This window comes from Embiotoca jacksoni, unplaced genomic scaffold (genome assembly GCF_022577435.1).
Source record: "Embiotoca jacksoni isolate LCO1_2020_lvr unplaced genomic scaffold, fEmbJac1.0.p SCAF_14, whole genome shotgun sequence".
Classification (NCBI taxonomy): Eukaryota; Metazoa; Chordata; class Actinopteri; family Embiotocidae; genus Embiotoca; species Embiotoca jacksoni.
Genome location: NW_027185274.1, coordinates 4,057,507 through 4,083,213, shown reverse-complemented (window position 1 = coordinate 4,083,213; position 25,707 = coordinate 4,057,507). Strand labels below are relative to the sequence as shown.

The 25,707-nt window shown below is 43.0% G+C and overlaps 2 protein-coding genes across 3 annotated transcripts; one reads left to right on the top strand and one right to left on the bottom strand.

The window, feature by feature from the left end:
* The first annotated feature begins 470 nt into the window (after nt 1–470).
* Nucleotides 471–16,400, top strand: pcsk7 (proprotein convertase subtilisin/kexin type 7). Its single transcript, XM_069147532.1, has 17 exons — nt 471–560; nt 2,084–2,391; nt 2,922–3,164; nt 4,001–4,135; nt 4,482–4,647; nt 4,782–4,872; nt 5,025–5,079; nt 5,267–5,405; nt 5,554–5,654; nt 7,859–8,026; nt 9,336–9,440; nt 9,570–9,672; nt 12,651–12,807; nt 12,975–13,069; nt 13,225–13,330; nt 13,471–13,588; nt 15,117–16,400. Exons 2-17 carry the CDS (start codon nt 2,143–2,145, stop codon nt 15,393–15,395), a joined length of 2,310 nt encoding a protein of 769 aa, XP_069003633.1. The 5' UTR covers nt 471–560; nt 2,084–2,142; the 3' UTR covers nt 15,396–16,400.
* Nucleotides 16,401–17,416: 1,016 nt separating this feature from the next.
* On the bottom strand, nt 17,417–24,933 carry tagln (transgelin). Of its 2 annotated transcripts, XM_069147533.1 has the most exons (6): nt 24,850–24,898; nt 20,334–20,376; nt 18,878–19,063; nt 18,575–18,746; nt 18,365–18,467; nt 17,417–18,241 (listed from the first exon to the last, which is right to left on the bottom strand). In XM_069147533.1, exons 2-6 carry the CDS (start codon nt 20,343–20,345, stop codon nt 18,103–18,105), a joined length of 612 nt encoding a protein of 203 aa, XP_069003634.1. In that variant the 5' UTR covers nt 20,346–20,376; nt 24,850–24,898; the 3' UTR covers nt 17,417–18,102. The 2 variants fall into 2 exon arrangements, with proteins under 2 accessions (XP_069003634.1, XP_069003635.1); XM_069147534.1 differs by lacking the exon at nt 20,334–20,376 and having other exon boundaries at nt 24,850–24,933.
* Nucleotides 24,934–25,707: the final 774 nt, after the last annotated feature.

Here is a 25,707-nt window from a genome sequence, read left to right as displayed (position 1 = left end):
GAGCAACTCCTATTCTCCCAGCTTTTTAAAAAAGCAAACCTCTTTCTTTCTGCATAGCAGATGAAGTTTAGGACCACCAGCCCCATGAACAAATAACTCCATTGAGTGCAAAAAATGATGTATCCCTAGACATGTCTGCAGGGAAGTTGCCAGAGATAGAAGAGACCAAACAAAACAAAAACAAATATTTTCCAGGTGTAATACAGAAAGGAAGCTGGATGAGAGCTTGTGATCAAACGTAGAGAACATAGTAATCTAGCGTTGTTATTTCTTTTCTTTATCTGCAGCTTTTCTATAGATACATACCGTACGTACAGTGAACAGTGTTCAGTACAGAGAATTGTGCATTTAAAAACAACAACTGTATAACCGCTGCGATACCCGTGCTGTGCTATGGCTCTGGACCAATCAGGGAGCACGCTTGACGTTCGCGCAATGGGTGTATGACGTAATACTTCCGCGTTGAGACCACCCGTGTGTTACGGAAATGAGATGACAAGCTCAGCATTACTCTTAAATTTCACACGCCACAGACGGGAAAAATCGACTTCAGTGGAAAAGTAAGATACAACTGTATATGTATTCAATAAATTGTTATGGCTATGTATTCGTATTACCTGGTTTAATTAAAAAATAAATAAATAAATAACGATATGAATAGTCCTCGTCAGGAGCTAAGTCAGTAAGCTATGACAACAACGAGGCTTTGGGTGAAACTCGAGTCCTCCGCGGTGTTGACTGTTGTTTTTCGGGTGTTTTTTTTTTTAATGTAAAGTGTGTGAGAGTCATTTCACAGACGCAGCTCAGCAAGTGTCGATCCTCCGCTGTCCGTCCAACCAGCTGGCCGACCTGCAGGCTAAATAAAAACAAAACTATCAGCCAAACTGAGGGCTCACAACAACGTTATGTTCGCTGGCAATGGAGACGACATTTAAACTGCCAGTGGTACTAATGTAGTCCGATTAAAATCATATCTCATCAATCAATTTTTCGTGGTGTGACGACAGATGTCAGGAGCAGCTGGAGGAGCTTTTGGCATTTTGCACAGCGATTATTTTTTATATCAAGAGGACCTTTTTGTCATGTTATTATCGCCATTTTACATTTAGTGTCGGCAAACATGGTCACAATCATGTTTATATTTTGATGCACACGTTTGACTTCTTGTCTTGAACTTCCATTTACTGCTCCCGGTAGTCATGACCGTATGTGATGTAATTAAATGGACAAGGTGCAGGTTGTTTTCTGGGTATACGAAATAATACTGAGCGTGTGATCTACTGTGTGCCCTATACCTATACTGAACTTTTAAGGGACATGCATTGCCTCCATTGTAGATTATGCATAATGAAAATTCCCTCTTCATTATTATTTGAACCCCTTCCCCCCAAAAAAGAAAAGTGGAGTAAAAATGCAAAACGAGCTGGCAAGAAACAGGTTTTTAAAAAAGAAACATTTAAACACAAAAAGACAGACGCATCCTGGAAAGCAAACAAAAATGTATCCGACGTAAGGTAACGATAACGGTTAACTGAAAATACCAGAGCCAAACTCACCCTCTGTGTTACTGTGGCTCAGTCTGGCCATGCAGTAAACAGGTAGAGGGAAATGTGAAGCCACAAGTGTGTGTGCAAATTACCCTGAGTGACAGCAGCTGTGCAGCCCAACCGACAAACAACTCCAACACACGCATTTTTCTACGCAGCTGAAGTGTCGTTCACGCATGCGTTCTTCAAATGTTCATGTCCAAACAGGTGTATGATAGGCTATTGAGTGACTGTTTCACTTGAACGTATTTATTTGTGTTATATGATTTTCCACACCTGCCTTTGTTAATATAATAGCATTCATATGTTAAGACCTCTTCACAGTTGTCTGTGCAGGAATGTTGTAACCACAGTGTTAATCAAATGTGCTGCGGCCACAGCTCTCTGAACCGTCCTCCAGTCAGTGGGATGCTGTGAATTTAATAAGTTGCTGCCGAATGCTGCACACGGATGACAAGCAACCAACCACTCATTCTCGGATTGTCCTCACTCACAAAAAGACGTTCTTCTTTGTCTCGTCTTTGTCTCTTGTCCAGGTTGCTGTTCAGATGAGGAGGCCTTGCCTGGTTGACCCCGTGTGTCTCCCCTCTTGGCCATGGCAGCGCCCTATTTCCCCACATTCCTCTTCCTCATTTTTCTGTCCTCCTTCGCCCTCTTGCTCCTCACCCTTCTACCCACTGTTACCCCCTCAATTCCCTTTACAGCCTCCTCTCATTCCTCGCCTTGGCTGTCAGCCGCCTGCAGCCCGGGGCAGTCCTGGGCAGTCCGGCTCCACACTGGGCCTCATCATGAGGAAGACGATGTTGAACAGAGCGCCGTGCACCTGGACGTGATAGCCGACAGGGTACATTACTTTATCATTAGTTTCTCTGATAGTTTTTTATTTAGCTTTTTCTGTTGTAATAATAGGACATCTCATGCACTTCCATTTGAATTTTGAACATTTAAGGTAATGCTTATTTCAGAGTCATTTCCACTTAGTATTGGGAGTCAAATTGTAATTTTCCTAAAGCTCAGGGACTCCGTTCTTTTCTCTAACGTGTCCAAAGTATATTGGTCTAATACTTATTGTTAAACATGATTGGTTCACTATTGTCTTGTTTCTCGATGTGTAACAGACATTTGAATATGTAATGTAGCTTTTCAATTGTTCAACACTGCTGTGAAACATTTCAATTCAATATATTTTCATTTTTGCGTTATCTTTATCGTTCTCCAATTGTCTCCTTTTTTGTGCAACACCCCCATTTCGCTGCCGGGATTGTAAAAGTTTCATCTAACATGTTTTAAAGTTCCCTGTGTAGAAACATATTTTGGCCACTTTTAGAAGTTTCATCCCAGTTTGATTAGTAGTTTTCATTCTCTCCATCCCAGATAGCAGGTCAGGCCGGGCTGCAGAACCAGGGCCAGATCGGGCAGCTGGAAGGCCACTACTTGCTGTGCTCGGTAAAGCCTGGTGCCGGGTCTGTGGGAAGTATCTGGAGAAAAGGTGTCCACCCGGGAGATGTTCTCGGAGCCCACCCTCATGTCCTGTGGTACTCCCAGGAGAGATTGCTCAGCCGCTCTAAGAGATCGATGGCCTTCAACGACCCCAACTACCCTAAACAGTGGCACCTGGTGAGGACGTAGATGACGGTCTATCTTAATTGTTTTCTTGCTTACTTACTAGGTGTTCAGAGGTAAGCGATGAATTGTTTTTTAGGTAAAAAAAAAAAACAATACGAAAAAAAAAGAGTTTACAAAAAGCTGTGAAATTTGGCACTGAATACTATTTTAACAACTCAGTCAGAATATAACTTACAGGACAGAAGTGCAATACACATTGAAGCAATGTCAGAACAACTTACCAAACAGAGAGAAGAGAAGTCATTTTGTTGTCTAAAGTGAGGATGAGATGCAGGCAAGACGCCTCAGATATCTGATCCAACGGTAGATGGATGGTGTGCCTCTTGAAGTTTAGTTTGCGACGACAGCTGAAGTCTGACGACCATGTTTTTCACAGTGTTGTACAGTTTGTAATTGATAAAACTGCATTCAGTTACGTTTGGGCTCATTTAAATGTTACAATAATTCTACTGCAGCCAAAATTGTGTTTGTATGATTGCAAGCAATGACTCTGATCCTTTTACATGATTGTAATTGGGTGTCTCATTTCCTGTTTGCGATAATTCACAAGTTTAATGTGTTTCCTGGTTGCTTCTACTAAGTGGCTATAAAACATCGAACAAAGTGCATTTCAGGGTCATGAAAATACCTCGTTGTGTTGCTTACGTTAATCCTTCTGCCGCTGCAAAAATACAAACCTGTGCGCCACTTGAGCTTTCCTTCACAGTTTGCTCTCTGTTCTGATTTGACCATTTACTGTTTACCCTGACTCTGACTCTTCATCTTTATCCTGTACTGCTTCTCGCCCTTCTCGCCTTCTCATCCTTTACCTCTTCTTTTTCTTGCAGCATAATGACATAAATAAGGATATGGATATCAACGTGACAGGAGTGTGGGAGCGCAACATCACTGGCCAGGGAGTCACAGTGGTGGTCGTAGATGACGGGGTGCAACACACCCACCAGGACATTCAGCCCAACTATGTAAGTCAAAATTGGGATAGATATTGTACGCAATGATCAATAATGTATTCCTGTTGATGTTACTTGTCTTTAGGCTGTTTGTTTTTCGGTTATGACTAAACGAGAGGCTTTTCTGTGCACAGCCGCTTAGCAAGTGTCTACTGATAGCCAGCATGTGAGGCATTTAGGGGACATATGTAAATTATAGCCACAGAAAATAACCCGGGTTACACTCTCCTGTTCTAATCTGCATGAGCCCCTGAATGCACATCGGTCACACACCAAGCCACCCAACACCCAACAATTCTCAACCTGTGGGAAACACTGACACCACATACGGTCCTGATTGGTTTTCTGTCCCCCTCAGAGTCCCGAGGGCAGTTATGACCTGAACTCCAACGACCCCGACCCCATGCCTCACCCAGACATCCACAGCGACAACCACCACGGGACTCGGTGCGCTGGAGAGATCGCAGCCGTTCCCAACAACAGCTTCTGTGCCGTGGGGGTGGCTTACGGCAGCAAGGTGGCAGGTACAGATGAGGGACTTTAATATTCTGCTATAAAGAACGTGCAGTTCCCTGAGTTAAAAACTTCTGAGATCAATACTGATTCTACTATAAATGTTCGTGCGGTGAAAACTTTTCACTTGTCGCTTTCTGCTCAGGTATCAGAGTCCTGGACGGGCCGCTGACAGACAGCCTGGAGGCCATAGCCTTCAACAAGCACTACCAAGTGAATGACATCTACAGCTGCAGGTAACCAACATGTCTGTCTGATTTTACATGATTAAACAATAAAATATCACTCACCGCCTATTTGAAATTTTAAATTCCTGGGTAATTTAACAGGATATTTCAAAAATAAAAATCGTCCTTGGCATTCTGATTGAAACTTTTGTGTCTTGTAGTTGGGGTCCAGATGATGATGGACACACTGTGGATGGACCTCATCCACTGGGCAAGGTAATCCAGGCAGTTTGTCTGCAGCACTCTTGTTGTCCTGCAGAGGGCAGTAAAATGCAGTGGTTTAAATGGATCAGAGTAGACATGTAGAAGAACAGAGTGTACAGTGGCTTCACTTGGTTGATTTTTCTCTGCTTCTTGATTCCTCTTCTTATCACGACAATTTTTTTTGTTTTTTGCTCCACAGGCAGCACTGCAGCACGGGGTGATTGCAGGCAGACGAGGTTTCGGGAGCATATTCGTGGTCGCCAGTGGCAACGGAGGTCAGTACAACGACAACTGCAACTACGACGGCTACGCCAACTCCATCTACACCATCACAATCGGTAAGACACGGAGACTCTCAGACGTATGAGCGTTTCTATCTGCAAGTGCCCTTGTGTTTTAGCGCATGTGCACATGAGAACATCATTGTGTGTGTGTGTGTGTGTGTGTGTGTGTGCGTGCGTGTGCGTGTGCGTGTTCTTGTTGCAGGAGCGGTCGATGAGAAAGGCAGGATGCCCTTCTACGCTGAGGAGTGTGCGTCCATGCTGGCTGTCACATTCAGCAGTGGGGGGAGCAAGCTGAGGAGCATTGTAGGTCTTACTGAAACACATACACACACACACACACACAAAGGATGACTAGACTAGGAAATGCATGAATGGTGGCTACTATGAGCTGAAAAAGGACTTGAATAGATGATGTCATCAGGTAAAATCGTCTGCACACGGTTCTATCTTTTTCTACCTGATTTGTGCGGTTGAATTCCAACAAACTCAGGTGTGTTTTGTGGTTTTTGAACCATGAAAGCTGTAAATCACACTGTGGGACTGAGACTGTCTCAGTGCTCTAAGTGATCTGTGAAGACAGGATCTGTGATATGCAAGATCTGGCAACCACACTACCAGATACTGCACGTGTGAGCACAAGTATCATGCCTCTATTATCAGGTAGTCAAAAGTGGTGTGTGTTGTGCTTTTATTTTACCCTGGGTTTAAGGAGCTCTTGTTAAAAACGGAGAGATACTTACAGTAGCTGTAGCAGCAACCAGGCAGATACCATAGCTCTCAACAAGACATGTAAAACAAACATATTTCATGTCACTATGAAAGCTGAAGAGGTCTAAAACTTAGTGATGGAAAAGGTTGTTTGAAAGCTTGTGAAAAAGAGAAAAGAGCAGCTCTGCATCAGGAGACTATTCCCATCTGAAAACCATGACTGATGGTGACAGGAGCAAGAACCCATTGAAAGCTGCTGACCTCTATTTGCTGGTGTTTGCGGGTGTCACCATGGCAACGCAGTTTGGACTCGGGATGTCACCGCCTGGGGCGAAGAGCTTAGCCAGGATTGGGCCGTCTCTGCAGAGGACCGATCCACCACCGACCACAGCCGCTCACAGGCCAAGTGCTTACCTCACTGCCTGATAGTTGGTCTTCTGCAGAAGCCGTTTAGAGTCTACCAAGAACAGCTGCCTTCAAAAATGACAGAGCTGTGAGTCTGTAACATCTGGAATAGTCATGGGAAAGTCAGACATTCACAGATCACTTCTGAACATTTAATGGTAGCCTGTGCAACTGGTCTTGTGATGAATTGAAGTTATTCTGCAGGATACATCAAAGAGTCCTGACATGTAAGTCTTAGATAAAAGCTGTGGTTGACTAAAAACATGACCCCGGATTTTAGAAGATAGCCAAAGATATTTAAATGTGAAATATTAATATTGTGAACGTCAGTCTGCACATGAGCAGATGTTTCCTCTGCAAAGAAGCTTTCTTTCCTACTACTTGACCAACCCACCATCACAATACCAATCTACGAAGGTGCAAATGCACCTGGCTTTAAAAAGAAATGGCAGATGACACTTTTTTTCTGGTGCACCTAAAACAAATGTAAAAAGTGCATTTCAACACGTCCTAAATGCACTTGCTCCATTACAATATAACGCTCGGTGTTTGAGTTGAATGGGCTGAGGGTGTTTCTAATGGGATTGTGGACCCTGTAAACACTTGTGTCTCTGATGATGCCTGTACACTGTCAGCACATGGACAGCTGGTGTGAATGAACACGACTGGTCCTGGTGGGAAACCCAGTACAAGACTCACACTGGTATCTGGAAGAGCTTCTGCATCAAGCAGCTGTTGGAAAAGACCCACATGTGCATAGCATGTAAACACATCCCTCATCCTACAACCCTGTGGTCCTCATGTCAGACAGGCTGCTGCTAATGTGTGGACCTGGACTTACTGTATGTCTATCCTGTGACTGGATTTGACTGTCCACTCGATCTCACACACATGTTGAGAGAGATAAAGCTGTAAAACACAATTACAGTGCTCTGTTGGCTCATAAATCTGTCAGAATTAATACTCTGCTGTAAATACACTTAAAGTCCACTCTTTCATTTTTATTGGTACAACTGCTTTCACATTCTCTTTACTTCCTTTTGTTTCCTTAAAGCCCAACTCTCCAAGGCCTTAACGCCTCATCACACACTCCTAATGTACACAAACCGTGTTGCACTCTGACCACCTGCAGTGTATCTCATATTGTGAGGATGGCTCCATGACGCTGGCGCCTGAGTAAAGAACTAGTTTATGCATCAGACCTTCATGCTCATGGCTTCGTTCACTTGTTTTCAATGTACCTTCTAATGTGTATCTGTGCAGTACACGAGCGTCTATTGATTACAGTTTATATTTGGACTCCTGACAGCCGTTACCATCTTAGCACTGTTTGCACTGTGCATAATTCTCCAAGCTGCATTTCCAACTCTCGACCCATCTGTCTGCTTCTGTAGGTGACGTCCGACTGGTCCATGCAGCAGGGGACGGGCTGCACCGAGGGCCACACCGGCACGTCCGCTGCGGCCCCGCTGGCGGCAGGAATGGTGGCCCTCATGCTGCAGGTCCGGCCCTGCCTCAGCTGGAGGGACGTCCAGCACATTATCACCTTCACCGCCACCAAGGTAGACTGGAGGAAATCCCTCATTGAATCAGTACAGCACTGTATTCAAACCTGTGTAAATGATTCATTTGACTGGACATCTGAACTGTTCAGAAAAGCTCACCTTTGGGGGCTCTTCAAGACCAGTGATGTATTTACCTGGGTGGGTCCACAGTTACTGTATTTAATGTTGTTGTCTGGTTTGGTGCAACGAGCCTTCACTCCAGCTACAGACTCAAGAACTGAATCAAAGCACAACCATACACTCCATACAACAGCTCAGCTTGTGCGATAACTTCATTTTTCCTCATTTCTCACCTGTTAATTCACATTTTTCAATGTGAATAAAGAGAATATGAAATAGACCACCTGTATAACCAACTGTATAGCTTCATTTGAAGTAATGTGTGCAGATATATTTGCACAGTTTAGCTCACAGTTGTGCCTCTGCTCTTTTGACATACATTGTTTCAAATCTTCTATTTATGTTTACTAACAACAGAGAATTATTCCCCTGGCTAAAACTGAAACAATATTTGTCTTTTAAGATATATGTGGTGGCATTTTTGCTTCTGTTTAAATAGACCAGTAGAGAGAGAGTCCACAGTTAACTCTAAACTTCTTGTTTTGTCTAACAAATGGTCTAAAACTGAATGATTTTTAATCTACTAAAAGAAAAAACAGAGAAAAGAAGCAGATGTTTGGTACTTGTGCTCGATGAATTACTGAGATTTGAATTGATCGTTGAAACTTGTAACGTTTCAGAAGTGTTTGACAACCACATTTTGACCGATATATATATATGTTGTATAATTTTTTACTCCCTAATATCTATATTAACCCCAAAAATGCAGTATCCCTTAGGCTCAACTTCGAAAAGACAATTCATTGTTTCAGGTGATTGATGTCATCAGTTTGTAATGTTCAGGATATTTCAGCAAATGACACGCCTCATCTTCAGAAAGTCACTTATCGATTTTGTATATTTTCCCAAGCAGTAGTCATAGATAGGAGAGTAATCCTGGGGAAATACAATTGTTTTTTACAGTTTGATGAAAAGACTGATGTCAATTTCATAGCTGCAGCCAGTTAGTTTAGTTTGTTTAATCCACACAAAGGCTGGAAAGAAGGAAACCGATTTCTCGGCCTCGGTCGAAGGTAACAAAATGTGCCTCCCAGCACCTCTAAAGCTGACAAATTAACACTTTATATCTCGTGTGTATTTGCCTGAGAACCGCACCTTGATGCCGAGACGCTTTCTTGCTCATCAAGCTGCAAAAGAACATAAAAGTAAAGGTGTCTGTGTGTTGTGGCTGCGTTTGTGTTCACAGTGTGACAGCAGTGCAGACTGGAAGATGAACGGAGCCGGTTTTAATCACAGCCACCAGCACGGCTTCGGTCTGCTCAACGCCTGGAGACTCGTTAATGCTGCCAAGGTACACGCGCACAGTCAACACATTACTTTCACCAGTAATGAAACTATTGATTTTTGTAAATAAATCATAAGGTCGAGGAAATATTATGAGACCCCACGTTAGCCCAGCAGTATCTGTTGTCTGTCTCAGGTGTGGGAGTCGGTGCCGTTCCTCGTGTCCTATCAGAGCTCAGGAATAACGGAGGAGGCGTCCATCAGGACATATCCCGATGAGCTGGTCCGTACCTGGAAAGGTAACTCTATCTCACTCTATCGCACTCTCTCACCTCCGTGTTGGACAGTTGCCTGTCGAGTTTACACACTGCGCTGTGCAGCTGATCCCTCCCTGCTGCTCCTCAGTCAGTCTGTTGTCCATATTAGGTAATGTTCTCTTGTTTGTGAGTAGTCTGCCCACATTTTTCCAGATTTGTTTTATTTTTTTCTTCGTTTTTTTCCCAATCAGTCTGTCCTCAGTAGATTTTGTTTCTTCTTCACTTCTCACCGCTCTGAATCTTTCGTTCTCAGCCGTGTGTGTGTGTGTGTGTGTGTGTGTGTGTGTTATTTGTCCCTCACACACTTCTTCACATATGCTCATGGTGACTTCACTCGAGCAGAAACATTTCCTTCTCTTCTCCTCTCCTCCCTCAATCTGTATCTTCCCTCTTTTATGGCCTCGTTGCGGTCAGGAGTGCAGCCAGAGACGTGTGTGTGTGTGTGTGTGGGTGGGTGGGTGTGTGTGTGTGTGTGTGTGTGTGTGTGCAGTCTCATGCAACAGGAGCTTCTCAAGGACAAAGCAAAGAGTTGCCGACAGTTCCAGAGACTCACTTGGTGTGACTGCACTTCTCTTTAAGAATAAATAAAATGTCATGCGGCTGCTGTAGTCTGCATGTTCTCCTTCAAACCTCTCGTCAATCAACCTCAGTCAAATACCCGGACCAGCTCTTTGTCACTGACTGTTCAGATCTGTCTGTCACTCCCCTCAGTGTTTGTTGTTGTGGTTTCTATGTGTTTTGGCTGCTTCGCTGGTTAGTACACCGCCCTGAAGCATTTCAGATTTTCGGCTTCTCGTGAGAATATGATTTCTGACGTGTGCCTGTGTCGTAAGTGCACACTGACCAGATAATGGACAATCACATCCCGCAGGTTTTAACAGGTCTTCCTTTGGGTTGTTCTCTGAAGTGAAGGAAAGAAAAAGAAAAGTTTCTTCTACACATTTGTGGATGGAGGAGGGAGGCTGGCTACAGTCCCATGGACCTTAAACTTGTTAATACTATTTGCAGCTGTGGCCACAGGAACCTGGAAATGCTCTTAGAGCTTTTACCTTTAACAATGCTCATCTATATTTTTCTTAATGATTTTCTCAGACAGCTCTGTGCTTTGCTTCCTCTGGTCCATGTTCAGTGTGGTTCAAACAATGACACCAAACAGTGACCACATCTCTCCAATTAAATGAGCTGAATGACTGATTATAAGATTGAAGATATGTTTGATACTAATTAAAGAAAACAGTTTGTTTTCTCATTTTGTTTTGGGAGTATCAAAAAATCTGTTAAGGCTATCTTAGAATAATTTGTGTAGAAGAAGCAACATTTTATGTTTTTTCACACATATACGTGAAACTACTGCTTTTAATTTCCTCACTTTTCAGCAGGAATGAAACATTTTTTGAATGATCCGTTTGGGTTGCCAACAAATACATCCACGACTGTATGTGACGGTGTGAATTGAAAAAACACATAAGACGACGTATAGCTAAACACTTTAAATTTAAAGCACTAATGTTCAGTTTACAATCACGTATAGAATTTATTGAATTGAATTTAGTTCATGTGAATCTTTATTGGCTAAATATGTTTACACATCCAAGGAATTTGGCTTAAGGGCTGTTTTTGTTAACCTCAAGAATGTGACTTTAGTAGGCAGCACTTCTAGGCTGTTAGAACACCCTGGGTGTAGTGTGTCTCCGTGTACATATCACAGCCCAGGAAATAGACATGGACATATGAAATGAGAACAGCAGCTGTAACCAAACAGATGAGAGAGTTTATCCAGTGGGTGTTTTCTTTTTCAATCTCTGCATAGAAATGCAGATGACCAGAATGGTGCATTCATGGGAAATCAAATTGAACACATGACTGTATATTAGAGGCTGACTGAAACTCTGCCGCTAACACTGAGGTGTCAGAGTTTCCAACATGCCCACGAAGCCTCCGGCCCACCGACCACAGTGAAGTTGCTTTGATGGCACAGCATCAGCGTCAGGAATGCATCTCCACCAAATCCTTTTCCCTCCATTGCTCTGCCCCCGCTGTCCGCATGTCCTCTCTGCTTGCAGCCACTCCCTCCATCCCTCCATCCCTTTTCTTCTTTCCTTTGACCCTCCATCCTCCTCTTCTTTCCTCTGCATCTGTCCACCTTCTCCCCTGCCACGCCGTTGTTTACACTCCTCCTCCCCTGGTCCCCTTTTGCGTCCTTCCTTACCCTGAGGATGTGTGCAGCCCTACATGGTCCGGGAGCGCCGCGGCTCATTAGTTGTCTGAGCCCAGGAAATACTGAGAAATTACCAAACACTCGCACTGGGAGGGTGCGAGGTGGTCTGGAAGACTGATAACAGTTTCAAGGACAGAAAACGGGGAGGAGAAATCTAAAGTATGAGAGACGATCGAGTTGGTTTTGAGTTTTTAATCAATTTTTCATCAAATCTCCTGGGTAACGTCTACTTTTCTCTCTGTCACATTATGTGCAATAAAAGCCAAACAATGTCATCATTTTAAATGTGAATGGTATTTAAATTGTGTTGGTAAAGTGGTGAATAATGTAATGATAGCTGGCTAATTATACTAATGTGTCAATATTACATGACAAAGGCCATAATATAATTGTACAAATAATAAATCAAGTGTAATAAATTAAGGTCTTTTATATCACCTTATAAAAGCTTTGAGATGTGTATACTTCTATAGCTATATTCTTACACATTCTTAAATTGCCTCTAAAATGTGTAATCTTCTTTTAACTGGGTACCTGCAGGTCCTAAAAACTGATCATCCCTGTTGATTTCCCATCATACCCTCACGCTTTGCATGGTTTGATTATTGAACATCAGATTTCATTTTTGTTGTTCTAAAATTCAATTGGTGACGAACCTATTTTAAAATCTATTCCCAATGGTAGCTCACATATTCTTGCTTGTTTACATCGTTCGAATAAACGCTCTCTCCTCGACTCTCAGTCTCTGCTGCCGACCTGAAGCAGTCTGGAATGGAGACGCTGGAGCACGTGGCCGTTACCGTGACAATCACCCACCCTTGCCGCGGCAACGTCGAGATTGTGCTGATCTGCCCGAGTGGTATAACGTCAGTCATCGGAGCTCGTCGTGCCATCGACAGGTACACGCACACCTGCATTTGTATTGATCTGATGACGCATCCCTTGATTAAGGTGGAAAAGTGCAATAATTATATCGGCATTAATGTTTTAATGTTTTAACGTCACTTCATCATCATACAGGCAAAAAGTTTGAACTGCAGTCTTAAAATCCTTTTTGTGCACCCAGCGACTCTGCCGGCTACCAGGACTGGACTTTCTCCACTGTGCGCTGCTGGGGAGAGCGAGCCGAGGGCCAGTACATCCTCAAGATATCTGACCACAGTAAGACTGCTGACATGCACACTGACACACGCGTACTGTGAAGTGACAGCAGGGGGGAGAGCTGGAGACACATTTCGTTTGTCTTCTTTATGGTTGTTTGGATGTTTGGTGCTTCCTTGTGAATTCATGCTCCTCCCTTCACTCCGTTTCTGTAGAAGACTCCATGTTGGACCAGTGTGCCGCTGCGGGAGTGCTGCAGCAGTGGAAGTTTACCCTGTATGGTTCATCCATGACCTACAGCGAAGTCAAGGACAGACAGAGGTGCCGTTATTTCCTGATATGATACACAGTTACTCATAAGCAACTGATCCAAATATAACCCCGGTGCCGTGATCGTGACGCGCTCGGTGTTTTGACTGAAGCGTGTTCTGCGAGTTGATTGGCTGTGCGTTGATTGGCAGGCTGGTGGAGGAGGCCATGAGCGGCAAGTACCTGGACAGCAGCTTCTCTCCGCCCTGCCCTCCGGGCCTGGACATCGCCCCAGAGCTCATCAGACCCTTCACCTCCAACAGCCTTAAGGTAAATACGGCAGCACACACACACACACACACACACACACACACACACACACACACACACACACACACGAAGTGAAAGCATTTCAGCATGTTAATAACTGATATGATTACACGTGTTTAAACACTTATGGCTCTTTTTCCATTTATCTGGGAAGTATTTGATGAATTCTCTGATGTCTGAAAGTACAATAAAATTTGGACTAAGTTGGATTAAATATATAATGTGTTCCACACAGCAAGTACAACTACTCTGAGTCCGAGACTTCACCTCTTTTAGAGAAGTAACGTGTGGATATTTCCTCCAGGCAGTGCTTCTTCTCAGGTTGCAGACACATTAGAGAAATGTCTACATTTAAAACCTTTCATTTAAAACCTCAATCTAAACACAGCAATGGGACTGATGGAAATGAGAGAAGCATGCAGGGAAGCTCTGGCTGCAAAAACTGCATCAGATCATTGATAAAAGGGTGGAAAAATATCCACCAAAACATTTAGCAATGAATTGCTCCTTCAACTAAAACAGGAGGAAACTCGAAGGGCACTCGGGGACCACAGACCTCCTCCAAATACAATAGCCCACTTTTACATGATAGGCAGCAACTGTGATGGTGTAACAATCTTACCAGTTACAGTTTTCCTCAATGAAACCACTGAGTGCTCCATAACAACCGCTGGCTGCATTAAGTTTGATTGAATACATGTATCCCAGAGGATTACTGGTACCTGTGAATGTGGATTGTGACATGGAGTCATCGTGTTTCTAGGATTGTCTGTTTCGTCACTGTTGAACTCTACTTCTATCTAATGGATTTTAAGATGTGTTCTTAGAACCCAAATTCATTTAGTGAACACATGGGTCATGCCTCGCACAATTAGGGATTGTTTCCAGTTGTTGCATCCTGATGTGCGTTGACCTCGGGAGAAACGTTTAACCAGTTGGCTGTGACCACCATATATCACAAATACTGTACACCAGCACTCTCCCACCAACGCCATCGTTGGGACAACATTATGAAACAAACGCTTGACTTCAATGGCATCGCACTCAGCCATACTGGTCACTGATTGATCCGCTTTTCAGAGTAGCTGAGCAAACCCTAATGCAAACAGAGTTTCCAGTTTGTAATCACAGCAAAGACTGAAGCTTTGAGCAATAGGAGTGTGGAGCCTGGCTGAGACCAAATGCCCTTCGTCACATTGTTAATGAGAGTGAAAAATAATTTGTGGATCCACCCTCTGATTTGTTTCTGCTCTAAAATTGAATGGGTTTTCTTTGGCTGATGTAACACCCTCCCACCAAGTTTCATGAGCTTTCTCTGTAATCCTGCTGGCAAGCTGGCAAACTGCACTGAAAACATAACCTAGGGGATAATAAATTCAAAGTAGTCCCACCCGATCCATTCCCTCTCCTTTCTTGCTCTCTGTCTTGCACCTCACACATTCAGCCACCAGTGATTTAGAGAGTCTTGTGCTCCTCCTGCTGTGAATCACCTCCTCTGACTCTCTACCTCTGTCCTCCTCCTCTGCAGTTCCTGCTGTTGCTGGGCTGCTTTGCTCTCTTCTGGTCTTTGTACTACACGCTGGAGGTCACGCTGGCCTACGTGGACCTCAGGGGCCTTCTCTGCCTGCCCAGGAGACAGGGTGGTTACCCGGCCAGGAGGGGGCGCCCAGCGAGTTGCGTGGAGGAGGCAATGATAGAGGAGAAGGACAGGGATGAAGTGTCGCAGGACTCGGGGGTGGAGCTGCAGGCAGTGCTGGACTATGAGTCCAAAGTGCCGCTCACCATTGGAGAACGGTTGGCAACATAGCACTGAGCTGGGTCCAAACCCTCTTCATGATGTCTCAGGCCTTCATCCTTTACTCCCTGCCTCCTTTACCACTTGGGATCCCACTCAACTCTCAGCAGTAGTGCTGGAGGGTCACTGCAGATGTACTTGAATCAAGAGTGTCCTTCTCTGCATTTCCCTCACAAGTGGCCTTGTACATGTTTGTACTGTGACAGTGTTTGTGTGCTCGTTGTTGTTGTACACTTGTCATGGGTTTAAATTTGGCATTAGGAGTAGGTTGAGGTTAAGGTAGGGGTCAGACACGAACTATAGAGGGACCTGATTGGGTTTAAATGTCCCAGAATAACTGCATGTGTGATGATTTGAAAGTGAATACAGGCTTGTATGTCTGTAAAATGTGCACCCAAAGAACTGAGCTCAGACTGACGGGGTACACTTTAGGGACGCGTACAAAGGGACTCTAAAAACTATGATGTGCACTATAGAAATGTGTGTGTGCATGTATGCGTACGTGTGTGTGTATGCGTGTATGTGTGCGTGTCTGTGTGTATGTGTGTGCGTGCGTGCGTGCGTGTGCTCCCTTGAGATTGTGTTTCCTGTGTGATGACATGAGTGCTTGTACTTGTAATATTTAAGGTCTTCCATGAAAAAGGGTCCTAAAATGTGTGGTTTAAAGAGGGCACTTATGTATTTTCATAATAAGATTTATTTTCTGGGGTGTTGTTTTCTACATTACATTTTTAAGTCTGGGGTTATTTGTGGGTTATCAAGCAACTACTGATAAAAACTTGAAGTGGGATTTGCAATTTTTATTTTTTGTTTTTGATATAAAGTGTAATATATACGCGATGTGTGCCTGCTGTACAGACATATACCGACTGTGATCAATGATTTCTACAAATTGCTTTTCAGAATGTATTAAGAGCTATACTTTTTTAATGTAAACGGAGTGTTTGGAGTGAAGTTGGAAACTGTTTTGCTGTGCAAGTCATAAGTGGTTTCAATAATAAAAGGCGGTTGATGGAATATCCGCGGAGATTGATCATATGGTGTTTTAAAACAGTCGCACAATAACACACTTTGGGAATCAGTGAAACAACAGTTTGTTGGCATTAATTAATGTTGTATGAAGACATTTGATGTATGTGTGGTGTAACAAGAAAATCTTCTGATGATAAAAGGATGAACTTCAGATGTCGGGAACAGCACTAATTTTTCCTGTGCATTTTTAACCATCTGAAAGTAGTTCAAATATATTTTTCTGCATACTCATTATCTTTAGCTCAAATAATGTCAATTGAAACCATATTTGGTATAATCAAGAGTTTGACCCCACAGGTCATGACTAGCTTATGAAATTTCAGTTGTTTCCCATTAAAAAACAACAACAATACAATGCATTTGTTTTATATGTTCTGATTTTATTTAAAATATTTTGGACTGCTGTTCTGCCGTGGGGGCATGTTCCCTCCAGTAGGTCTGTGGAGGGCTGTGGCTGTGGTGTGGGGCAAGCAGGGTTCTGGATATCACATAGCAGGAAACTGATCTAAGATGGGAGAAATGGCAAAATGCTTTTTTTTTTTTCTTTTTTTTTTTTAATATATAATTTTAGTTAGCATGTTTGCTGGCTAGTTCTCACTGACACCAAACAAAGTAGGGCTACAGCTTAAGGTAATGGTAATGTTATTAGTTTTGCAAGTATTCGGTCGGAGAGCAAAGTATCGGCAGGATATTGACACCTCAATGCCTCTAGCATGGCTACAAAATAAAATTAAAATTAAAATTACATTAAGGCTACAACCTCTTTGCAGCACAGCTGCGTTAAGTGCTGCCTTTCAAATGTTAAATCTCTAAACTGGTAAAAGTCTGACTGAAAATTAAATTAAATCAATACTTTCATGGCCACGTGTACATGAGAATGCGGAAGTGGATCCTTTGCTCTGTAGTAACCCTGTTCCTATGAAAGATATGAGAATATATTTACACAGGATGAGAACTTGGATTAACACTGAAATATACAGAATCAAAAAGGCAAATCAGAGAAGTATTTCAAAGTCATTATTTAATAAGACAATGTACAAAAATATTGGCGCTGATACAGCAGGCATAGCAAAATGGGATGTGGTAGGTGTTGAACAATGTTGTAGCAGTAACAATAAGGAGCATTGGTACACCATGGCTGTGCTTGTCAATTTGGAAAGAATTTCCCTTCTCCAAGTTATTTAAACAAATTCATATTTGAGTCAGAGTACAGAACCAATATTTCTAAAACCTAGGAAAAACAGATGTAATTTAGACATCTGTTATGTCACAGACATGAATCTGGTTGGTTCCAGTTTACATGAGTGCTGATTCTTTAACCTTGTAGAGGGGAACAATTAAATCTTGGTATGTGATCATTTTGGTTTGGTTTACCTCCAAGGTAGGTTTTTGGTCATATTTATGGTTACCATAGCAGTTTAAGACTACAAATATTCGGTTGTACTGGTCCTGATTGCAGTTGGAAGACGAAGCATGGTGAGCTTTTCAGTTGTCACCAGCACAAGCATGTAAATAAGGGCTTCAGGGTGAGTGTCAAGACTAAGGAGGAAGATAGTTGTTAACACATCACTAAACTCTAAAGAGGAAAGGGGACCAGATTACAGGCTTTAAGAGGGTCTACGGTGCATCAAAGGTTTTGGGTAGAAGGAGGGATAAAGAGGTTTCGGGTGTTGGTGGCTCAGTGATTTTACATGATCTGCCGAGGTCTTCCGTAGCTCATGCCCTCCTGACTGGCTCCCTTATTGGACCCCATCTGTAAGCCGATCACATTTTTGCCCGCCTTCAGCTGGTCATCGCTGAAATCTCTTTTGTTCTCCTGTGCTTTCCTGCAACATAACAGAGATAATATCACAAAAAGGTAGAAAATGACGCTACACTCCACTGTTGCAGAATAATTCTTCTTGCTGGTGTCCAAAAAAGGAAGGCTCTGTTTATTTTGTAGGACTCACTTGAAGAACCAGGTAGGGTCTCCATTGTATGTGCCTTCATCTTTGGTAACGGCCAAGCTGCCCAGAGCTGACAGGGTCCTCTGCACTGCTGCCAGGTCCTTCCCTGTCCCAACACACAGTCAGGATTACACTAACATCGTACTTAAACTTGTCTTCTAGCATTAAATGTTTGCAGCAACCAAGGCATGAAGACCAGGAAACCGCTCTTACCTTCCCAAAGGTCCACAGTCTGGAACATGTCCGTCTTGGTGACGCCATACTTCTCTGCAGCGTTGAGGAACTGGGAGATCTGCTCCATCTGCTTGAAGGCCATGGGTGAGCTCTGGATCTTCTTCACGGGTTTCTCTCCGGCAAACAGACTGTTGATAAGTTCGCTCAGGACCTGGGGAGACGAGATGGAACAAAAGGTGGTAAAAGAGAATGCAGTGAAGGTGAAGAAAGTGCAAAGAAAAAAAATCATTCATCTTAAAACAATGTTTAGTGAAAACAGTCAATCAGAATCAGTGCACTCACACAGCCATCTTTCAGCCAGGCCTGGAAGCCCATTTTGCCAGGCTCTGGCTTCCCCACGGAACCACACTGACGGCTGATCCACTCCACCAGGATCTGCTCCAGCTCAGGGTCATACTTGCTGTCGATCTTATCCTGAACCTGCCGGCTCATGCCGTAGGATGGACCTTTGTTAGCCATGCCGACACCCTGGGAGGTGAGAGCGGTGGAGAGAGGGATGGAATGAGAGAAGTGAGAGAAATAATGCTAAGTGTCAAAGAAAAATGAACAATGTCTACATGAGACCTTTGTTGACCTTTGGAGAAAGAGTACGTGTTGATTAGTTACCTGCCATCAGTTTCTAGCAGTGTGTGTATTCTACCCGATATTACAGCAAAACGAATACACCCGTAGGTCCACTAGTCTGTGTCGCACCCAGGTGTGACAGAGTAAGGGAATGTAGGTTTAGGCACCAAGAACCATGTGGTTAAGTTTAGGAAAAGTTCATGCTCTGGGTTAAATGTGACACAGTTGCAATTTGGTTAGGCACCAAAACAAATTGGTTACGGTTTGGACAAAATGACGGTTTGAGTAAGATAAGATGGTTAACATAAGTCATGTAATATGTTATGTTATGTACGTATCTTACTTTGGTTACTTGAAAGAACTCAAAATTGACTTTTTCTTTCTCGTAGGCTCAGTCACCGGTCGTTTGGGTGAAAGTACACATGACCTCTGTCTTCAGTCCTGGTCATACATGTGTACTTTTTATGCCCAACTTGACACTTACACTGTATCCTCTAGTGGACTGTCGGGTGCATTACAAAAGTTGGTGTGATATTGGGCTGGTATATTCACACCAATATTATATACCATTGGTCAGACTGTTATCTATACTGTTAATCTGATCACTGCAGATACCAATGTGCAATACAAACAACCTGTTTACATTGCAGTATAATTCATATGAAGCCTACAGCATAAACATGCATAGGTGTGCGAAACAATCAAAATAAAGTCATATTTCCTTATGAAGACACATACAGTAACTCCTTCCATCCTGTATATACACTGCATACAATGTACATCAGTACAAACATTGATGACATGCAGGTCAGAAGCGTGTATTTAAGCGTAAATGCTCAGCACTTGTTTTAAATACCTTTCCCAGAACAGTGGCATTAACAGCGCTGTGTCTCCTAATGCACACCATTCAGCCCTGTCAGGACCTACAGCACGTCTGAGGCAAAATGGTGTACAGTGAGAGCTCTCTACCAGCCAGATGATTTTTGCATATATTCTTCTTTTACACACACGTACACACACTCTCTCTCTCCCTTTTGGCTTTTAGTTACTTTCAACACATACACACTGCCAGCTTTTTTTTTTTTTTTTTTTTTCAGTTTTATGCGTCTGTATTGCCTTTGGGCCAACAGCCAAGTGCAAAACCCATATCAGAGTGCTGTCTGCACCGTCCAACCTTTGTTGCCATCTTGCTGTCAGGTCACGTCGACTTCCTGTTCCTATGGGGAATTTCAAAGTTAAGATGTTAAAGGTAGAACCCCAGGGCCGACTGGAGGAGATTCCTGGCATCAGAAGAGGAATGCTGTTGCCAGGGCAAACAGCAAACATCTGTTCATAAACAGTACACAAATCTTTTTTTTTGTTTGTCAGCGGATTCTTCCAACTGGCAAAAGTTTAATTTGCATAAAGTGACAGAATAAAAAAAAGTTGGGCGAAGATGAAATGAGTTGATTTTTTTTTGTTTTTGTTTCAAATAAATCTGCCTCATTAAACAAATTTGATTAAAGAAAGAACAAGTGGGCACATACAGAGAATAGTGGGGCTGATCCTCCCTACTTTTCCTCTCTTTTGCTTTATTGTATCTTTCTTCTCCTTTTCTTTATTTCTTTGCTTTTCATTTTAACTGATTTGAGGATGTGGAAACCTGCAAAGGGGCAGTGGAAACAATGTGCAAACACAATTCTGGTACATTTTCCTCTTTTGAATTGACCTGGCAAACTTGTCAGCATTTCTATTTATAGATTTAGGACACAATGAAAAACATGCAGCTGTGTTTGTCTCCACGTTAGTAATGTAAGTACAATATTCAGTCTACTCTTAGCTCCATTTTTGGTTGCTACCGACTCCAAGTGGAAATATTTGGTGATTTAGCTACTTAACGCTAACCTGCGAATACCAGACCACGCTCCATTGAGGATTGTTCCCAGTCGTTGTATCCTATTAGCTTTAGTATGTTAGAGTGGCTGAGCAAACCTTAATGCGAAAAGGATTTCCAGACTATAATCCCAAAAAAGACTGGAGCTGTGAGCAACAAACGGTGGAGCCCGGTTCACTTAACGCCCCTCTGTGTTCACCAGATACTCAGCAAGTTTGTCTGTCTGCTGTTTGGCGCTGGACAGGTAGCTGGAAACAACGTGACGAAAGTGGCAAGAATGAGTCATTGTCATTGTGGGTTATAAAACAAAAAGCTGAAAGAGTTCATTGCTATGTGAAACCTCTTTCACATCACAGCTAGTCATTGCTTCCATTGTCAAATGCAAATTTGGATTAAAGGCACTCTGTCCGTTCTTAAGGTAGTTTGGTGCTGCTAAATAAACCATTTATATACTACAAACAGATATACGGCATGTCTGCGTATTAGAGTCTGAGTGCCAGAAACATTAATGGATTCCTGCCCAGAGTGTCCACAGCGTGTTACCGCCAACCCTGTTTAATATTTCTTGCATTCCCTATGGGTTCTTTTCCAGACCGCAAGAAACCAAACACATGCTGGGCAACACGCTCACTTACACACAACCACGAGTTCAGATACTATATTTTATCTTTGTCTGGCGCGCACACACACACACACACACACACACACACACACACACACACACACACACACACACACACACACACACACACACACACACACACACACACACACACACACACACACACATATTCCCCGTGTTATTTTCACTGACACGCATCATCATGTAATCATTATTACAGAGTAATGTTTGTCTGGTATGCCCTTATTTTCCATTGGCCCCTAGTTCCTTGCCTCATAAACTGAGCCGTGGACCACAATTGCGAATAACACACACTACACTCTTTGTTAGGGAAGAAATAGAAGTTAAGTTCACCAGAATGCTCGAAGAGAAGAGAAGAGAAGAGAAGAGAAGAGAAGAGAAGAGAAGAGAAGAGAAGAGAAGAGAAGAGAAGAGAAGAGAAGACAAGACAAGACAAGACAAGACAAGACAAGACAAGACAAGACAAGACAAGACAAGACAAGAGAAGAGAAGAGAAGAGAAGAGAAGAGAAGAGAAGAGAAGACAAGACAAGACAAGACAAGACAAGACAAGACAAGACAAGACAAGACAAGACAAGACAAGACAAGACAAGACAAGACAAGACAAGACAAGACAAGACAAGACAAGACAAGACAAGACAAGACAAGACAAGAGAAGAGAAGAGAAGAGAAGAGAAGAGAAGAGAAGAGAAGAGAAGACAAGACAAGACAAGACAAGACAAGACAAGACAAGACAAGACAAGACAAGACAAGACAAGACAAGACAAGACAAGACAAGACAAGACAAGACAAGACAAGACAAGACAAGACAAGACAAGACAAGACAAGACAAGACAAGACAAGAGAAGAGAAGAGAAGAGAAGAGAAGAGAAGAGAAGAGAATGTACGTTGCATGACAACTATGTAAAGATCACATCATATTTTTGGCGGCTAAGTGAGTCCGGTAGGGCCTGGTCTCTATTTCGGATATTAATGTGTATCCAGGGACATGTTGTTATGTTTGGGACGCGGCCCAGGTCCAACAGTTATCTGCTAAACAAGCTGTGCTTCTGTGCCGTCTGGCTCCTTAAATATTCACAATGGTGTTCACCTCACCTATAATATGAAATAATATAGCCTTTCAGTTAACATAATGTAGAGCAGCACTTATTTATAAAGCAAATGATTTTATATTCTGCCACTCAACTCAACCTATTCATGCATAATATCTGTTTCTGCAACTATAATAATTTACTTGACCACTTCAACTGTTACTAGTACTGCTACATGTACTAGAACTGCCATAAGTAGTTGTAATTATAAAAGAATTGGAGGACAAATGACTGGGCATCAAAGATTTTCAAGATTTGGCTTTGAAAACAATAAACAAGAACAGAATACAATGCAAAAAGGAAAATAAGCACAATGAAGTAAAAAAAAAAAAGACCTTAAATGAGTTAAACCACAGATTTGAGGTTTAAATAAAACTACCTCTAATGGCTCCTCTCATCCCAAAGTGCTGTATCCTACAAACATGACTTCATCACTTCCGTCCATCCCTCTCACTTCTGTTTTTCTTGCTCTGTTGCTCTATTACCATGGTAAATCTGCCTAATGCCAGAACAGGAAACCAGTGAGGGCTGTGGCGAGTGCGGCAGCCTGAGGGGACGTGCCGTCATGCAGCCTTGCCTCCTCCACAGTTAACCAGCTAAACCGCCATGTAATGATTTGGGGATGAATAAACTACGTGGGATTTGTGTAAATAGTCGCTGTAATTATTTTCTTCCTCGGTACGCCTTTGTAAGAGGTCAGGTTTCGGTGGAAAGCTAGATGAGATATCTAATTAGGTGCAGCCCTGCAGTTGTTAGGATGCTGCCCCAGTGAGATGATGCACTGCTGGTTAGAGCTGTTTTTTTGTTGCTGTTACATGTCTCTGGTTTGTGCCAGCTGCACAGAAAACTACTGCTCTGCTCTGACCTGCCAGACTTTTATGAGTACAGAAACTGCTGCCAAGTTCTTTCATGGTTCTGATTATTCTGACAAACTGGATGACTGCTCTGTTTCTACTGACTCTGATGTGTAGATAGAGCCGACCGACTAAACCCAGTGCCCCGGAGCCCCTGCACTGTTACACAGATGTGGTTAAATGACTGTGCCTCTGCTGTGTTTTGTATGCTGTCACAGGATTGGCAGTGCAGATTGTGTTATCGCCTCCCGATGCTGCGGCCCACTGGTACTTCCCACTCTGCTACTGCGGGCCTGGTTTTACTTGGAGTCACTGGGTGTGCTGCCATCTTGAATGATTTGCGTGTTAACTTCAGTCCAAACAAACATGGCAGAAATCTGTCCGACATCAGGCAGCTTTGAAAATGTTCATGAAGACAGATGGATGGTTTGGATGTGTAAAAAAAAACCTGTAAATGAAATTATACTTTCTAGCTGTACTGCACATCCACACGAGGAAGTGTCTTTAAATACACATGCTTCCAACGCCTTTGTATGGCAGTGGATCATTTCCTTGTGCAAATAAAAGTATGTATGTGTTACACTGACGGAGATGTGCATCGCGGTCTGGCTCTCTTCTCTGCTGCTCCTCACCTCTTTTTGCGTGGAAAAATATGAACTCTGAAATAACATCAGAGTCATAATAAAGATACACAGTCAACCTATAAAAGACAGTCCTCTGTCTACAGTCGTTTATGTGCAAGAAAAAAACCAAACAGTAAACCCAGTCAGCTTGTGTTCAACCAAACTCCTTAGAAAAAAAATCTGCTTTTAACAGCGGATTACTCATTTACTAAACAGCTGAATATCATTCATCCAATTCATTCACACAGGCACATTTTTGGGTCCACATACACTTAAGGAAACTTAGATATGTTTAATAACTCGACATATTTTGTACATACTAGATGTCACAACCACTGTTTGACTCATGATTGAGTCACATCACACAACTCTTATTCTTAAATGACTTCTATTATAATCACTTCCGATTCAAACCCAGACATTAAAAGAAACATTGTGTGTACCTTTTTAATTCAAAGTTATGAAGGCCTGGTAACTGCCTGATCCGGCACAACGAAATGACGTCATAACTCACACAATCATTACTTTGCCTCACTGACTGTCCCACCTTAAAGCTCCGTTTGGGAGCTGTATCCTGTACGGAGGAATGAAAGAAAAGACTACTTACTGTCTGAAGGAGTAGGTGAGCTCTCTGCCGACCACTAGTGCAGAGTTTGGGGTGAGTGTGGATGCTTGACTGAGTGTTTGTATATGCTTCGCAGGGACCTCCCTCCCAAAAATGCCGGCTTAAAAGGAGCAGATGAGGCGAGATGACTTCACTATAGTCTGCTAAGAGAGTGAGGCAGAGAGGGAGGGAGGGAAGAGGAAAGAGGGAAGGAGAAATAGGAGGGAGTGAGTGAGGGGAAGGGGAGAAAAAAAAAAGGAAACTTCATCCATAAAAGGGCATGGCCTTTCTCCCTGTCTGTTGCGTCTCTTCCCCTCACGTCTAGTTAAAAAGGCCCAGCCTTATTTGGGTAGAGCTGCTCCATGTAGAGGAGAGAGACGGCGGCCAGGCAGCGTCGGTTTGGTCAGCGCAAATTCTCCAAATACTTTCGCCACATCCCTCCCCGTTCAGACAGGCAAGGAGATGGTGAGGGAGAGGAAGGAGGCTGGAAGGAGGAAGGGAAGAAGGGTGGAAGGGAGGGAGTGAGGGAGATTGTACTGAAAGGAAAATAAAGAAAAAGACAACTGGATGTGGGAAAGAGAATAAAGGCGTTGGTCCTTTCCTATTGTAGCGAAAGAATGTCAAAACACTCTATTTTGCACAATGAGGAGAGGAGAGGAGAGGAGAGGAGAGGAGAGGAGAGGAGAGGAGTCATCATCATTCATACAGAGAACTCCATGTAAGTCCTGGGTCCCTCCTTAGTATCTCCAGCCAGTGTGTGTGTGTGTGTGTGTGTGTGTGTGTTTGTGTGTGTCACCTCCACCCCACCACCACCTCTCATGACATTTCCATCACTTCCATTCCATTACAGACACTTTTTGG

Bases quoted from the DNA above. Each gene is read 5' to 3' on its own strand.
- pcsk7 (XM_069147532.1), top strand. From the start codon at position 2,143: ATGGCAGCGCCCTATTTCCCCACATTCCTCTTCCTCATTTTTCTGTCC. The intron at 8,027-9,335 runs GTAGACTGGAGG...TTGTGTTCACAG, and splicing joins TCACCTTCACCGCCACCAAG to TGTGACAGCAGTGCAGACTG. The intron at 13,589-15,116 runs GTAAATACGGCA...CCTCCTCTGCAG, and splicing joins TCACCTCCAACAGCCTTAAG to TTCCTGCTGTTGCTGGGCTG.
- tagln (XM_069147533.1), bottom strand. The intron at 18,468-18,574 runs GTAAGAGCGGTT...GTGTTGGGACAG, and splicing joins GACTGTGGACCTTTGGGAAG to GGAAGGACCTGGCAGCAGTG. The intron at 18,242-18,364 runs GTGAGTCCTACA...GTTATGTTGCAG, and splicing joins GACCCTACCTGGTTCTTCAA to GAAAGCACAGGAGAACAAAA.